The sequence below is a fragment of the Plectropomus leopardus genome, chromosome 15 (genome assembly GCF_026936395.1).
Source record: "Plectropomus leopardus strain MGB_pleo_1.0 chromosome 15, ASM2693639v1, whole genome shotgun sequence".
Lineage (NCBI taxonomy): Eukaryota > Metazoa > Chordata > Actinopteri > Perciformes > Serranidae > Plectropomus > Plectropomus leopardus.
The window spans coordinates 8,392,478-8,409,086 of NC_142190.1; the positions used below are offsets into that span (position 1 = coordinate 8,392,478).

At 39.2% G+C, this 16,609-nt stretch overlaps 2 protein-coding genes across 2 annotated transcripts in view; one reads left to right on the forward strand and one right to left on the reverse strand.

Annotated features, from left to right (window-relative positions):
- Positions 1 to 2,037: 2,037 nt before the first annotated feature.
- Positions 2,038 to 4,724, forward strand: tlcd5b (TLC domain containing 5b). Its single transcript, XM_042499837.2, has 3 exons — positions 2,038 to 2,218; positions 2,955 to 3,150; positions 4,070 to 4,724. Exons 2-3 carry the CDS (start codon positions 2,961 to 2,963, stop codon positions 4,612 to 4,614), a joined length of 735 nt encoding a protein of 244 aa, XP_042355771.1. The 5' UTR covers positions 2,038 to 2,218; positions 2,955 to 2,960; the 3' UTR covers positions 4,615 to 4,724.
- Positions 4,725 to 5,396: 672 nt separating this feature from the next.
- The window catches only part of arhgef12b (Rho guanine nucleotide exchange factor 12b), a 36,949-nt gene continuing 25,736 nt past the window's right edge, over positions 5,397 to 16,609 (reverse strand). The window contains exons 20-38 of the mRNA XM_088088255.1: positions 16,157 to 16,393; positions 15,827 to 15,977; positions 15,538 to 15,704; positions 15,307 to 15,453; positions 15,118 to 15,203; positions 14,503 to 14,628; positions 13,877 to 13,991; positions 13,667 to 13,767; positions 13,490 to 13,567; positions 13,185 to 13,260; positions 12,849 to 13,016; positions 11,797 to 11,884; positions 11,634 to 11,714; positions 11,455 to 11,549; positions 10,707 to 10,997; positions 9,718 to 9,933; positions 9,054 to 9,250; positions 7,912 to 7,984; positions 5,397 to 7,820 (exon numbers count right to left, since the gene is read on the reverse strand). Coding sequence (XP_087944381.1) covers positions 7,807 to 7,820; positions 7,912 to 7,984; positions 9,054 to 9,250; positions 9,718 to 9,933; positions 10,707 to 10,997; positions 11,455 to 11,549; positions 11,634 to 11,714; positions 11,797 to 11,884; positions 12,849 to 13,016; positions 13,185 to 13,260; positions 13,490 to 13,567; positions 13,667 to 13,767; positions 13,877 to 13,991; positions 14,503 to 14,628; positions 15,118 to 15,203; positions 15,307 to 15,453; positions 15,538 to 15,704; positions 15,827 to 15,977; positions 16,157 to 16,393 — 2,507 coding nt within the window. The 3' untranslated portion in view covers positions 5,397 to 7,806. The remainder of the gene's footprint in view (positions 7,821 to 7,911; positions 7,985 to 9,053; positions 9,251 to 9,717; positions 9,934 to 10,706; positions 10,998 to 11,454; positions 11,550 to 11,633; positions 11,715 to 11,796; positions 11,885 to 12,848; positions 13,017 to 13,184; positions 13,261 to 13,489; positions 13,568 to 13,666; positions 13,768 to 13,876; positions 13,992 to 14,502; positions 14,629 to 15,117; positions 15,204 to 15,306; positions 15,454 to 15,537; positions 15,705 to 15,826; positions 15,978 to 16,156; positions 16,394 to 16,609) is intronic.

A 16,609-nucleotide genomic window follows, 5' to 3' on the forward strand; every position in this document is an offset into this window, starting at 1 on the left:
ATACAGTGCTGCAAGTAAAAGTATGTTACTGGTAAAATGTACATAAAGTACAGAACAAAATTGATCTCTATAACTGTTAAACTATTTTATATTACATCATTAGAATATTATTACTCATGCATTAATGTAAAAACAGGATTTTATTGTTGTACTTGGTTGAGGTGGAACTGTGAACTAATAATTATTATATTATGGATTAATCTACTGATTACTTTCTTCATAAATCTATTAATTGTTTGTTTTTTAAAATAAAAATCATCATCATCACAATCATAATCATAATCATAGTAAGAAAAAATAAAAATGTAAGAAAGTAGTTCCAATACCCGAAAGTAACACATTCACAATATTTTTGTACAAAATTTAAAATTATTTAGAAAAAAAAAAAATCTTAAAAGGAAAAGCAGAAAATCTTGTTTGTCAGTGTTTAAAAAATGATAAAATTAACTGATAAAAACAGTTTGTCAGCAACACAGACAGCATAATTAGGGACATTAATATTAATTTTGAAAGGTTTTTTGTGAATGGACTTTTCTCCTCCTGTGCTATTTAAAGGGTCAGTTTGCCCAGATTACTGCTATAATTATAGTTTTCTAAAAAGAAGAAAAAAAGGGAAATCTCATGTCGTATCTACTGTATCCATCCAGATAGTGTCAGGTAGTTTTCTTTCAGTTTTTTAGGTCTATAGGTGAATATAATATAATTTGTGAGGCTCACAACATGAAAATTACATTTCAAATTCAACATAAGTAGTGAAGAAACGGTATTAAACTGTCTACAGTGACATCTGTGGACATTTGCATTTCCATTGGTTTGAAAGAAATTGCTGTAATTAACTGATTTTCTTACTGAGCAAGAAGGCAAATAAGTGTATTTCTCAAAATGTTAAACTCATTATTTATGGCATTTCTCATCAAAAAAGGTTGGGAACTTCAGGCTAAGAGAATTGCTTAGACATAAAAATACTGCAGCGGATATTGTGAACACATTTCCCAATCTGGAAGAAACAGAGTTTAAATTGCAGTAGAGGTGCTTTAAGTGACGGACCAATAATCTACTCTACTCTGCTCAGATTAGAGCAACTCTGGAAGTGGGTTAATGCTGCAGGACTATCCAGTGAGCACCCGACCTCTCACCTCAAAGGTTATTAACCTGCAGAAAAAATACTTACCTGTATGCACACTCCATCCATTGTTTCTGTGCTGCCACATACTTATTTATTCATTTATTTCCTCACAGTGAGCCTTCAGTCATCATGTCGAACACCTTTTCACTGAACTGTGTGGAGACCTCCCTGTTTGCAGTATTTACGACTCTATCTGCTCTCTTCACAATGCAGTTTTATCTGAAGAGAAAATGCCTTAAATATCTACACCTATGGTTATGTTTAGGCACAAATATAACTGGGCTCTGTTTGGGAAAAGATAATGTTTTTGGCTTTGTGGCTTAGTACCTCTTCCTTGTCTCATCGCACAATCCTGGCGGAAAAGTCACAATGTTGTGGTAAAAAACAACCACTTTTCGTGCATAAAGCTGCTGGAAATGCAGCAATAACTCGCACAAATCACAACTGGAGGGATGTTCGTTGGTCTCAAACAGCGCTCTAGAGCTTGGAAGGCCACTCGCACAGGTGTCACACCATCCACTTCTCACTGACAAAGTCAGCTCATAAATAACTTCACTTTAGCAACACTATTTTTGAAACATGCAAATGTAGCATATTTGTAGTTTGCAGTATGTGCAGTGTGAACATTTCCTGGTGACAACTGGGCTGCAAGGAAAGTGTAATATTTGTAAACCAAAAGCAGAATTTTTTTATAGTCATCAGTGGCTTGACTTGGAAGTCAATGAAAATACATCAGGCTGCGTGATCAAACTTCAGTTTAGTTTTAGTGTGAAACAGCTGCAGCTTCGTATCAGGCGTCCCGTCTAAAAGCAGGTATCTGCAGAGAGAAGTACAGACTGTAATCCTTTAAGAGGATCAGGTCTGAGATCCAGGGGGAAGGGATAAAGGACCCACTAACTGTCTATAGTAGCCTGCACATGGCATTTCTGTCATCTTGACAGAGTGAACATGTGTCCATCCGAAATGTGCTGAGCTTTGTGCACTTTTTATGGAGCATAAACAGTGATGGAGGCCGAGGCTGCGTGCGACCGCTGGAGTCATTTTCTACATGTTTCCTGAATATTAGGACGACTGAGAGGAGGAGGAGTTCAGGTAAGCTGCCGTGTGTGAGGGAGGAGTGATCGTCATGTCTTTTGTAATGGTGTTACTCTGATCAATGAAGCAGTAATGCAACATGGTTAACTTTTGGGTTAACCCTTTGAAACCAGCAGCGCCACCACTTTTCTTGTGCTGCTTTCAGATGCAAGTATTTAAACCTTTGGACGCTGAGAAAATTGGTACAATTCAAATATATGAGGGAAAAGGCAATGAGTAACTTAGTAAGAAATTAGTAAGAATTTGCAAAAAATTAGTAGATTTAGACTTTTTTTTAAGCTAGGGAAATGTCTAGGAAAGAAGAAAAAAACTCAGAGAAATGATATAATGTTCATAATCATATTTTAAATTATGCTACAGAATTTATCTTATTTTTTTAAAGGAATTTTTCATGTCATTCCCTTTGTATTTTTTTACTTTCTTTCTTTTTTTTACTTATTTACTTTTTTCTTGATTATTTTTGGGTCACTTTTTCTTTTATTTTGAGAGAAATTAAGCCAGTTTGCTCAGTTTTCAACAGGTTAAATCCACTATAGAAACCAGTTTGTTTTAACCAGGTTATATTACTGTTTCAAGGCGTAATGTCGTCAAAAACACCTACAACCTCCTCATGTAACTGATGTACGTTTTGTTGATTTTTTAAAAACATGTTCATATTAAATAAACACAATATTTAAACTGACACAATGAGGACATGTGTCTGTCTCTATGATGGTCAAATCGTGCCCTACAGACAGCCATGCCTGTCCTGGAGGTGATCTGCAGCCTGATTGGCTGGTTCAGTCTCTACCTGCTGTTCTGCTGGACCTTCACCCAGCGGGGACCCGAGTGGAACTGCCGGCTGGTCACGTTGTCCCACGGGGTCCTCATAGTGCTGCTGACAGCGTACGTGCTCTTCATAGACGGACCCTGGCCTTTCACACATGCAGGTCTGTGCTACAAAGTGATATAAAAAACGTTTAAATGACAAAGTAACCTAAAATATGTGACTATTGTTTTAGAAATGTAGAAACAACACGTGACTGTGAGAGTATGTTTGTGTCAGCTTTAATTGTAAATCATTCTGTAAGTGCTTTGAAAAGACAAGAGGAACCACTCAGATCTTTAACTAAAGTAAAAGTAGCGTTATTATGATGTTTCTCTGTTACAAGAAAAAGTCATGCATTCAAAATTTAAGTGTGACGTTCAAAGGTATTTGCATGAATATACAATTAAAGAATTGTAAGTAAAAGCATGGATTATTATGCACATTTCAGAATAATATATATTAAACATGTTTTGTGAGGTCAAAGCGACCTTGATCTTCGACCACCAAATTTTTACCAGTTCATTCTTAAGTCTAAGTGGACGTTAGTGCCAAATTTGAGGAGACTCCCTAAAGGCCTTCTTGAGTCCACAAGAATGAGATGGACTTCAGGTCACGTCGACCTTTGACGATTAAAATCTAATCATCTCATTGCCTAATCCAAGTGGATGTTTTTGCCAAATTTGAAAAAAAAAAAACCCTCACGGTGTTCTTGAGATACCACATTCACAAGAATGAGACTAACAAAGTCATATTGACCTTAACCTTTGACCTATGACTACCAAAATGTATATCAGCTCACTGAGTCAGAGTGGATGTTTGTGCCAAATTTGAGGAAACTCCCTCGAGGCGTTCTTGAGATATCGCATTCACGAGAACGGGTCGGACAAAATATCCTGCCACGAGGAGGCATAATAAAACGACACCATGATAATGACAGTCGTAGATGAACTGTTTTACAACACAACAGGAAGTTTCTTTACAGCACGAGTCTTATTCTTAAAAGCTCACGTATCCTGAATGCGTTCCCATCCGTCCCTCAGGTACAGAGAACACGGAGCTCCAGACCTTCGCCCTGGCCTTTTGCCTCGGCTACTTCTTCTTCGACATGGGCTGGTGTGTGTGCTACCACACCGAGGGTCCCGTCATGCTGGCACACCACGCCGCCAGCATCGTTGGCATCCTGCTCGCTCTGCTCATGGGAGTGTCCGGCTGCGAGACCTGCGGGGTCATCTTCGGCAGCGAGATCACCAACCCGCTGCTGCAGACGCGCTGGTTCCTGAGGCAGCTGGGCCTGTACGACAGCCTGCTGGGCGACGCCGTGGACCTGCTCTTTATCTTACTGTTCGCCACCGTGCGAGTGGGAGTCGGCACGGTGATGTTTTACTGTGAGCTCACGTCTCCAAGGACCACACTCGTCATGAAGCTCGGCGGCGTGGTCATGTACGGACTCGCCTGGGTGTTCATGGTGGACATCGCCAGATTTGGCTACAAGAAAAGTAGAGCCAAGTATAAAAGGTGGCGAGAAAACCACAAGCTGAAAGAAAGCACAGAAAAACTGGAAGGACATTCAGTGAAGAGTGACTGAAGGAAATCATCCGAAAAAGAAAAAATCTTACAAAGCTTGTGTGCTGCCTCTGAGCTTCGACAGATTTAAAGGTGCTGTACAATGTGGTATCAATAAATCAATACTACATATTTGCATTTTATGTGTCATTACCCAAAACTGATGAGACTTGTTGCCACAGAATCTCCTGGATTGCTTTAAGGCACAAAACAGCAACAAGGCAATTTACTTCAGTGATGGAGAAATAGAGGAAACAACTCAAAACCATTAAGTATATTTCAGTTAAACTTATTTGGGCTTATGAGTCCTAAATCCACGAGCACATTTTAATAAGTAAGTAATCAGAGCAACAGTGAGGATATGTGAGGGATGTATGATGTCCAGCGTGTATCAAAAATTAAAATAAAAAAAAAACAAGGAAATGTCCTGAACAAATTGCAAAAAATTATAATAATTTTGTAAAAATATTTTAAAAAATATATAAAAAACTATATAATTAAGATTATTATAAATATATAGTTCTCTGGACATTTTTCCCTTGCTTTTTTTAAATTCTTATTCTACCAATTTCTACCAATTTCTTTAGATTTGCAGGACATTTCATGTTTTTTAAAGAAATGTAACAAATTTGCTCAGTGTTCAAAGTTTGAAATATTTGCAAAGGAGACTGAAGTGTGATGTCGATCTAAGTTTCAAAGGGTTAATCTGCGGCTGAAAATAGTCCCCAACAACAAACGGAGCCCACCAACAGGTTAGAAAATAAACAAACTCCACTTCCCACAAAAGACCAACTAAACATGAAATGACATTTTTTTCTTTCCCTTCATTTTTAACAACAGATCACTTTTCAATCTCCTCGCTGAAAGGAGCTGTTTGTGTTGGCAACAAACATGTTAATAACAGGGTTAATGACAATAAAATAAAAATAGAACATTTTGAACAGAACATTTATAAAACAGACTAATGCTGCGTGGAAACTTTACCCTCTTTTTAAGTAGTTTGTGTTAAAACATTACATGATTGCCCGGTGAAAAAAAAACACACAAAAACCTTCAATATACAGTTGTAATTATACATTATATTCCTTTTAAACAGACCATAACAATCTTTGTGTGACTATATATTCTTTTCAGTTTTTTTATCCATTTAATTTTTTTCATATACTTTCTCCAGAAATCAAAGCCATGATCTGTGCAGTCGTGTGGCGAGAAAATAGTTGAGTCTTTTTCAGTCTAACTATTAAAGTGAAGTGCAGACGTTTGATGAGTGAATATTTGTACCTAAAAGGTGAAACGGGTGTTTCAAGCTCATGATGGCTTTTTTTTTGAGTAGCCTAATGAACCCAGAGAAAAAAAACCTCCTCTAAATACTTAAAGGGAATAAAGATTAAAGTACTGTTAAGTGTTTGTTGAAAAACTGAAAAACAAACAAAAAACAGTGACATATAAACAAATTGAAAATAAACTCTAAAACAAAGTTAGATATAATAAATCCACATGAGCACAAGCTCCTTAAAGCTTGCAGTATCTACTTGATGCATTTTGTGCTCCAGCAAAAACAACCTGCAGTTTCACACTGTGTAAAAGCATTTTTGTAGCTGCAGTTTTCTGCTGTACTACCTGCCAAGTACTCCAGATAAAACAAAGAAGTATTTGCCAAATCTGCACCAATCCTGCACGCTGCCAAACTGCATTTGAACAACACTGATTCTTTAAAACACGAAAAAGTCAAAGAGGTTCTGGTTTGAGCTCAATCTCAGTCTAGTTCACCTTTCTGTAACGTTTTTTTTTTTATGTCACGATGAATTCGGTGAACAGGCAGTGATCTGGATCTTTGTGTGCTATATGATGCCACACTGAAGTGCTTTAGGAGATTTTAAAGTCATCTGCTAAACAGCTTTTTATTTTTATGCTATTTGCTCCGACATTCAAACGACGAAGTCAACCAGTAAACGAACTCTACTGGAACAGTCAAAGAATAAAGTTTTGCAAATTTTGACAATTTTTCATTTGAAACGCATTACCAGTCTCCAAAATAAGAGACAGTCAGTTCATCAACTTGAAGCCGAAATAAGATATTGCATGCAAAAGTCTCTTATAACTACTGAAAAAAATACCTGACAAATTAGACATTTTGAGAAATATTCTTCTGCTATCTTTCGGAGAGTTAGGCGAGAAGATGTAGACATCGTTAGCCTAGCTTAGCACAAAGACTGGAAGTAAGTATCCATCATCTCCAGCTATAGCACAGGTTGCTGTATGAAAGGTTTAGCGCAGCTGTGGCCAAAGCAAATGCTTAATGGTACCAAACCTGCCTGGTAACAGCGAAACTCCTGGAAACTGCACACAGTCAGCTGTTGTGCGGTCAAAAAATAGTTCCAGCAAGTAAACCTCCAAACACCATAAACTTTAATTTTTAAATTTCTGTTTGTGTTCGGATAAAACAAACAAAGCAGAATGTGTTAACTGGTGAAATTAAGAGGAATATATTAAGGCTCCTCAGTTCCAGCTTTGTGCTAAGCCAAACTAACAACATACACCATAAAAATATTTTGGAGACAGTTGGGGACGATAGGAATGGATGTTACAGAGTCTTTTACAATTTGTGTGAATGTTTTCTAATTAAAACAGTGGTGAGAGTAAATTTTGGCATTTAAAAAGTTGCTTTTCAGTGCTGTTACAAGAAAGGAAGTCTATCTTTAAGCATGTGGCTGAATATGTACAGTAAAAGCTGTCTCTTTTTTCTTATTGCAGACTTTTATATCAAGCTTACAGCAGTGAGTCCTGAAAAAAAAACCTTCCACCTTCTTGATCCTCTGAGGATCAATCATGCCGCAGTCTTCATCGTCTCGTTTAATTTCTTAATGTCTCTTAATCTCTGATGCACACCTGTATGACTTCACACACCTGACTTTGCCCTTTCTTCATCTCATATCTCCAGTGTTTAGATAACTTATGCAGTTGATTATTACTATTATAGCAAAAAGTGGCTGAATTGTCCTCAGGTAATTCCACAGAGTCTCTCCTCAGAAGGATTTTGAGTTTATAGTGAAACATAAATGTCTTCCACTGATTCACACCTGAAGTGGGAGATCAGACACCGAGCCTCCATTATTGGGCGACACCAGTGATGAATAGTCCAAGGTTCATCCAGAGGAAAGTAATCACGGAGTGGCATAAAACTCACACAACCGAGAGAGAAGGAAGTCTTTCATCACTGAATCCCATCTGAAAAATATCAAAAGTGTTTGAGAGTCACTGAAAATGTTCACATTATCGATATGGATTTACTCAGCTGACTGAGAGAAGTGAAAGTCACCGTTATTGTCTTCGGAGTCAGTAGCTGTGTCGCTGTGTGCCCGTCGCAGCTCGTTGTACTTCATCTCCACCTCCTGGAAACAGATCATCACAACAGAACTCACTGTGGTCCACAGACACAGATAAACAATAATTACTCACCGTTTCTCACCTAGAATTTGCCAAGAAAACTTTCTTTTCACGCATGCTTTCAGTCAACGGAGAATCCAACGAAACTGAACATTCTTCGAGGACTGCATTCAACAAAAGCTAAACTCAAAAACATCTGTTTGCAGACTCATGGATCTAATCCTTTGCTCAGGATTTCACTAATTTCACTTAAACATCACAATTTAAAACACATTTCTACAGTCTATCACACCCGAGCAGCGTGCCTGGGCGTGCGTGTGCATTTGAACCCTGCTCAAGCTGAACTCATGCATGTGCCCAGGCACACTCAGGGCATGCTACTTGTAGGCAAAAGTGTTTTAAATAGAAGCGTTTTCAGCAAAAATGCACATGTTTGGGAAGCACTGAGCAAATGATTGGATAAATGAGACTTTGATTATACTGCAGGAGTGTGAGAGTCTGTAAACAGATGTTTTGATATAATTTTGCTGTTGTTAATAGCGATTACCTTAACTTATGACCTTAATTTATCAAGAATTTTCTCCGTCTTGGGACTCTTTGTTCACAATGAAGGCATGCTTTGAAGCTAGCAAAATATGAGTATATATAATATTTACTGGTTTGTACTAACCTATAGGCTCTTTGAGCCCACAGAAACTATTCGCAAACACGGCTGTTTTGGGCTTCCAAGTTCAAAATATTAATCTAATACGTCTCATAAAATAACTGATCATTCTGTACTCCTCTCAGTTATATTCAAGGACTTTTAAAGGACCAAGTTTTAAAAAACGTCTGATTTTCAAAACATTCCAGTTCTTAAATTTCTGAGTTTCAAATTCAAGTCCTTCAAGCACCTCAAGCACCTTTAATGAGCCCTGGCTTCCAAATATTTAACTGTTCTCTATCACCAAAAAAACCCTGCCAAAAATAAAACAAAATTAACCATTTTGGTCATTTTTATATAATGATTTGAAGGATGGTTTGTAACTGTCCGTAACAACACTGAAAACATGCTGTCAGACACGTTTGCAGTACCTTCAGATACTGCAGGTCGGCCTGTAGGAGGCGCAGGTGAGTCATGAGCTGCCTGCTGAGGTTGGGGCCGCCGCCGCCCCCTGCCTGTGAGGAGGAGGACAGCAGTTTGCTCATGTCAATGCCCACGTCACCTCCAACTCCCCCGTCATCATCAGTGCAACTCTCCTCTCCCCCAAAATCTAGCACCACAAAACCACCTGGATAAAGAAGCAGAAAGGGTGAAAGAGTTTAACAATAGATTTTCTTGTTAATTAGAAATCATTAGACCCATTTAAAAGGCATATTCAGCTTTTTGGGAAATACACTTGTCGATTTAATCTTATACCTCTTAAATTGGTCAGCCGGTATAATCTTATCTTAGCACACAGACTTGAAACAGGTGAATATTTAATAATTCACATGTTAAATCATGGATGTTTAATCCGTAAAAAACAGAAATGAAAAAACTAGTTGTTGTTAGCTGTTTCCTGTCTTTTTGCTACGATGAGCTAACAGGCTGCAGCCTGATGTTTAACAAACAGACATGAGCGTGGTATTAATATTCTCATCTAACTCTCTGTGAGAAAGTAGAAAAGCTTAATTTCCAAAATATCAAAGTATTCCTTCAATCCTCCAGTACACCAGGGAAAGATCCACACAGACAACTGTTTTACGTCTTACTTACCGTTGCGTTCAGTCGTCTCAGACAGCTCTGAGGGGAGCGGAGGGTTTTCTTTTTGCGAACTCTCAGACACTCGGCTCTCAGAGGGCCCCTCTGGGCTCCCCGGCAAAGGGGCACTCAGCTGACGCCCAGGGGCCCCACTCTGTCTGCTCTCCTGTGTCTCCTCTTCTGCCTCTCTGTTCATCATGTGGTTGAACAGAGCCTGCTTCAGCATCGCCACTAGGACAGAAAAAAATGTCCTGATGTAAATGTCATCTCATTATCTCTTATGCTCTAAAACCTGCACAGAAAAAGCAAATCTACATACCACCAGAGGTTCAGGAGAAAATAGTTTTTATAATTTGAGTGAACTGACCCTTTCACAGTGGTGGACAGTAACGCAGTACATTTACTTTACCTGAGTATTATTTTTCTGGAGATATATTACTTTGACTCCACTACATTCCTTTGAGCGCTCTCATTACACGTTACATTTGCTTTGACGTCAGCGGATGATTTCTTTTCCTTTTCTATGCAACGCAAAAGTTCATAAACTGCAGTCACATAAAGAGCGCAGCCATGGCCACATCTCAAGTCCATGTTTTTAAAGTTTTTGAGATGATGAATGATTCATATCAATTTAAATGTTAGCTCTATTTGTTGCACAAAAACTTAATCACAGCCTACAAGAGTTCGCCATCTAACCTGAGAAAGCAGGTCAAGGTATTATTTTTCTTCTTCAGAAAATGAAAATCACAATGATGGTCTTTTTTGTTAATTTGTTTCTAAGGGCATTTCTACAAGTTCAACAAGTCAGAGCAGCGTCAGTGGTGTGTTTTACAGTCATTAGGTTCTGTTGTGATAAAAACGTACTTTCTTAAAAGCAAGTACTCCAAAACTCAAGTAATAATTTGACTTATATTGGAGTATTATTTGACTAACGTGTCTATACTTTGACTCAAGTAACAGAGTTGTGTACTTTGTCCACCGCTGCCCTTTAACATGTAACTTACATGTCCTGAGAGCTTCTTCGCCTTTGGAGGAGGGTGTCCTGAATGCATCGTGTTCTTGGTTTTCAACAGTGATGCCCTGATGAAACTCTTCCCGCAGGAAGGGAAGTCCATCTGCCAGCTGCCCGTCCAGGAAAGCCTCTAGCTCTGCTTCATCCACCTCTTCATCCTCCTCCTCTTCATCCCGTCTGTCTGCCCCGACCAGCTCCTCTTCCTCATCTTCTGATTTCATGCCATCAAACGGATTGAGACTCTGTGGCACTTGAATGTCTGGAGAAGAGGTGGCGTCTTTATCTGGATGCATTGAGATTTGGATTTAGAGAGTGAAAGTGCATAATTCAATTCAACTGTAGTTTTTTAATCTAATGTTTAATCTAATGTTAAAATACCAAATATGCAATGTAAAACGAATGAGTGTTCATGTCAAAAATTCTGCAGAGGAAACTGATGGAAATAAAGTTACTTTGTGTTGATGTTAAAAGCTCTTGATGGACAATGTTTATTTTAATATTCTATTCATTCACTTTTCACTGATGCACTATTTAGTCTACAGAGTTTGTCAGAATCAGATTTTTAGTTTAGCATTCAAATTAGCATCAGTGATTGGTGCATAACAAGAAACATAGTAATAGCAAATAAAAAGAGAATGTTTTTGCGCACTGTTTTTTCAGTTGAGATGCTTTAGTTGCATCTGGTAAATGTTAAACAGTAACCGTGAAAGTAAAAATGTTGTCAATTACACCTACAGTACCTGAAGAATGGATGTTTCCACCTGATGTGCCGTCAGGATCTTTATTCGCCTTAGGCATCCCACTTTTGATGATCTCAATAGCGTCCCGCTCAGCACTGAGAAAAAAAACAACTTACATTAGGAACAATAAAAAAAACGCCAATATCAGTGATTTAAATGGCTGCAGTTGGTGGACTCACTCAGACTGAGCTGGAGGTCGGTCTCTGCTGTGAGGTTTGGCCTTCATGGCGTCAGCACACTGTGTGATCAGACACTGCCACCTGGATGAACAGAGGAGGCGCAGCAGCAGGATGACACACAGGAAACAGGTAACACGTAGTTTATTTGTGGTGCGAGACTTACGCTCTCTGATCGGACACCGTCTGAGCCATCAGCTCGTAGATCTGAGCCCCGTTTTCAGACATAGACAGCACGAAGAAAGACTTGTTGTCTGATAAGGACAACAGTGCAGCAATGGTTACATGACCGTTACACATTCATACATAATACTTAGTATAAACTTTATACAGAGGAATTAATCAACACAAACTAAGAAAGGCAGTAAGAAAGCAGAAGACTAATGGTCAAAATACACGGGACACCGCAGCAGACCATGAACACTATCATCAGCTGAAGCTGCTATACTGACTGTGAATATTGTGCTTGCCAGCGCAGGCAGCGAGCTACTCAACATTTGTTTTACACAGCAGGACTATTTATTTTTCTGTGGGCCTTAACATGGCAAAAAAATAAATAGGACAATGTCAAAAACGAGTACAATCTGTTTAAAAATAATAAAAATGAATATCTCATTGTACCAGAGGAAATGTGAAGCAGCAGAGCGACCTTGTTAAAATAGATGAATTCAATCCAATTCAGTTCAATTGAATATTTGTCCCAGAGAGCAATTTGTGTTGCAGCAAGTGTAAAATATAGGAAAAACAAATAAAAGCACAAACAATATCACACAGAAACACACAACAACAGACATTGATCTGTACACAGCGTGAGTTGCACCTATGCACATTCAAGATCCACCGGAGCAGATTAATAAGTGTCCACCATAACTCCATAGGGCGTATACTAACTTAGTGAGCATTAAATATGATAACAACTTCTAATAACATAACCATTTTCAGTGTAATATACATTAATAGGTCATGATAGTCATTTTAATGCAAATGCTGCAATATAGTTTACAAGTACAATATGTACTGTTACTGTCACCCTATTATTATCATCAACATCGTCATCATCAGTATTACAAGTACAATGTGTACTTGTAATATTGATGATCAATGCATCCTGACGCAGACCCTGTCCTGTGTATTTCAGCTGTAAGGCTTCATTCACACTAATTCGTTTTGCTCACATGAGCACAACCAAAAACATTTTGGAATGAACGTAGTTCTTACCAGTTGCTACTGGACGAACCAGGACAGTGTTGAGTTTGATGACGGGGCTGAAGATGTGCTTGTTGTCAGCGGCCGTGGCTGGATTCTTGCCGTGGAATTTGAGGACTAGACGCTCGTCCTGTTTCTGCAGTAAAACCAGGATGTCCTCCAGGAGGATCGTGTACAGCTCTGAAAAACAACACTTTTTTATACTGGCTGTTTTTGAATGTTATTCTCATATACTGGTGTGTGTGTGTGTGTGTGTGTGTGTGTGTGTGTGTGTGTGTGTGTGTGTGTGTGTGTGTGTGTGTGTGTGTGTGTGTGTGTGTGTGTGTGTGTGTGTGTGTGTGTGTGTACCGATTGTCTTGTCTTTATTGACTTTCCAGGAAAGAGGTCCCTCATGCACCATCTTCCTCTTGGTCAGGTCAAGACTCTGCAGGACAAGAATCAACTTTTAATAAAAAAACAAGACAAACATCTTCATAAACAACCTCAACATCCCCCAGGGACTACATATCAATGCAGAGTGAAATAAAAAGGGACTATAATGATTCAGACATAGATTTACAACTTTTGGGAAATTTGATGCACCTCGGAAAGACTTCATGTTGAGCTCATCATCTTTACATTCAGGGAATCAGGGATGAAAACCAGTGTCTTACCCTCAGCTCCAGGATCATTGGGTTTTCACTCTGTTTGAGTGACGAGAGGTCTAACCTTCTCTGATACTCCTCCAGCCTCTGATGAGAAACAACACAAATCACCAAACCTTGAGCAGAAACTTAAATATTGCTTTAACACTATCCATAATATATTTTGCATTTTTCTAATATGTGCACCTGTTTGTTTTCAGCCTCTTTGACAGCCTGGTTGACATGGTTGAGGATCTTTTTGCAACATTCCCCGGCTCTCTTCACCTTTTCCCGCTCCTCGCCATCCTCTGTGGGAAGATAAACATACACAAAAGCTTCTTAATGCACAACCAAATCTGTGGTTTATCATCCACTCTATTAACAATATCATGCATTAAAAAGGCCTGCAGTTGTTACCTGTGTACTTGGCGATATTGTCCAGCAGGAGCGGGTACTTGGTGACTCTCTGCATTTCTACAGGAATGATGTCTTTAAGCTGCAGCCTGCGACAAAGACGGTTGCTCTCAGCTTCCTGAAAGAAAGGCAAAAAGGAGTAACAAGAAGGGCTGATATCCAAAAATAGATAGCATGTGATACAATAAACAGATGAAGCATTTAATTAGGGCCTGTTTTTTTTAAACAGTTCCAAAAATACAGTCAAAACACCTCTCACCTGGTATCAGACTCATTTGATGTGCTGCAGCTATAAAACTACTAAAATGAATTTAAAAAAGCATCTACACACTTAATAATAAAGTAGGCTTTCAACATAAATCTGTTAATGCCTTGAAGACTGTCTCTGACTGAAAGTCTGCTTTATGATTAAATTAACCTAGAAATTTGAACGAATATAGCTAAAGAAAGTAGAGTCTTTTGGGTAAAATACATATTTACAGTACAAAAGTACATTAAATCTACATGTCATTTTTGCTCCTCAGTGTCTCTCTTTTCTCACAGCTCATCATTTGCTTTTTGTTTGAAATATTATATATTTCTTATCACAAATGAATCCTGTATGTTTACTACATTCTGCTGCTGCTGACCTGCATAAATAAAGTGAACCGCTGGTCTTTCTTCTTCCTGCTCTTGATGAGCTCCAGTGCAGACGGCTGGTTGCTACAGAAAGTTCCCACCGCTCTTATTATCTTCTCTTCCTCCTCCCCGCTGAACTGGAATCAGAATAAAAACACACAGTTCACATTTACAACAGTATTTACTGCTGCTGACGCTTTTACCCAGAGCCACTTAAATGCATGCAGCTGTACAAATATCAATTATTATATCACCTTAAATGTCCTGAGTAGATGATGTATATGATGAACATTTCAACCCAAATACAACCTTTAGGTTCAACATCACTCAGTAAGAACAAACCCCAGTATGATGATGTAGCTCGATAAATTCTGACAGACAACTGCAAAAAACACAGTGTGTACAAATATACAACCATGTATTGTCATTACTATTAATATTATTTTCTCAGCTCTATTTCAGACTATAAACCTCCAATGAAAATGTTTTGTACTAAACTGCAGTTCCTAATAAATCCTATTGTAATTAACCTTCCATCCTTTATTGCAGCTACCTTTCCATTATACAGGTGTGCCAACATTGCACTTCACCCTGTGCAGAAGCTTTTAATCTGAAACTGGTCTTACCCACGCCAGGAGATCATCTGCGATCTGACCGATCACCGACGTCTCACTCCTCTTCCTGATTGCTGTCATTTGTTCTGTTACAGAAACTGTGGAGCAAATAAATAAAATAAAATAAATGTTTTACAAATCAAATCTATGATTTGATCCCTCTGTGGCATGCAGGGTAGTAGAGTGTGTGAATGACGTTACTATGCAGCTGAATGATTTCCTCCAGATTCGTGAAGATGTGCTTGATGTCCTCTGGTGGGAGAATACCGTCTCTGTTCAATCTCTGGTAGAAAACAGAGTCCAGCACCTTCAGCATCCGCAGATGAGCTCGCTCAGTGTAGAACAGCTCTGAGGGACAGAGGATATACTGTATATTTATATTTCATTATTTTTACGTCACACTGTGAAGTCTGTGAGATGTCGGTGACTCACCATTGATGACTTCCTGCCTTTTGATCTCCTGTGGCGTTAAGCTCGCCAAGACGCCTTGGCTGACCAGGCTCTGCCAGGTCAGAGGGTCCTCCTCACACTCCACCTCGCCTCCCTGGTCGTCTTCACTCTGGATGTCGGCTGAATTCACAGCACACTGCACCTCCATCCTAAAAAAGAAAATGGTTTCGTCTTGTTGCACATCTTTGGTCTGGATTGGTTTTAACCTGCCCTCTTGCATCCCTCAAGGTGGAGTGGGACTATTAAGAGAAAATCTAAACCCTGTAAATACCTGAAAGTCTCCTGGTCTTCCTCGTGTAACTGCTCCAGGTTGGAGGGGCTGAAGTCAAACTGAGTGCTGGTTGGACTACAGACGCCATCCTGGTGGTCACCAGACTGCAGGCCCTCGCCCGGTCTGGGCTGGATGCAGAATGGAGACAAATCTGTGAAGAGAAGCAGCAGAGGAAAAAAAGAAAGTATAAATGATGCTCACACAAGTCCACACAAATATTAATGTATATCCAGTTTTAGTGCTTTAAAACGCATATTTTGTCTGGGAACATTTTTTAAAATCTTGTGCCAAATCCCTGAATGAGGTGAGGAAGAATAAAAAGTATCTTACTGGAGTCGGAGTCTTGTCCGCTGGTATCTGACGCCTGACCAGTGGGCGAGCTGAGTGTCGGGGAGGTGGTGGTGGAGGGCAAAGACTGTGTGCCTGCGTCTGATCCCTCACTGGGCTGATTTCCACGGCTCCGTCCAGAGTTTGCGGCGGAGGAGTCACACTGCTCAGGGATGCTGATGGCAGGCTGAGAGAGCTGCTTTGGTGAGCGCTGCTTGTTCAGCTCTACGGCCTTACCAACTGCAAACAAACACGTGTACAAAACATGAAAAAAACATGGGAATACAAACATCAAAATCCACAACACAAACAGCATTAATGTACACAGTCACATATACACAAATACACCAGTTTACTACCTTTAGTAAAATGCACAGATTTTTTTTTAAATTATTTTTGGCTTTTTGCCTTTATTCAATAGGACAGGTGCAGCATGAAATGGGGAGAGAGAAGGGA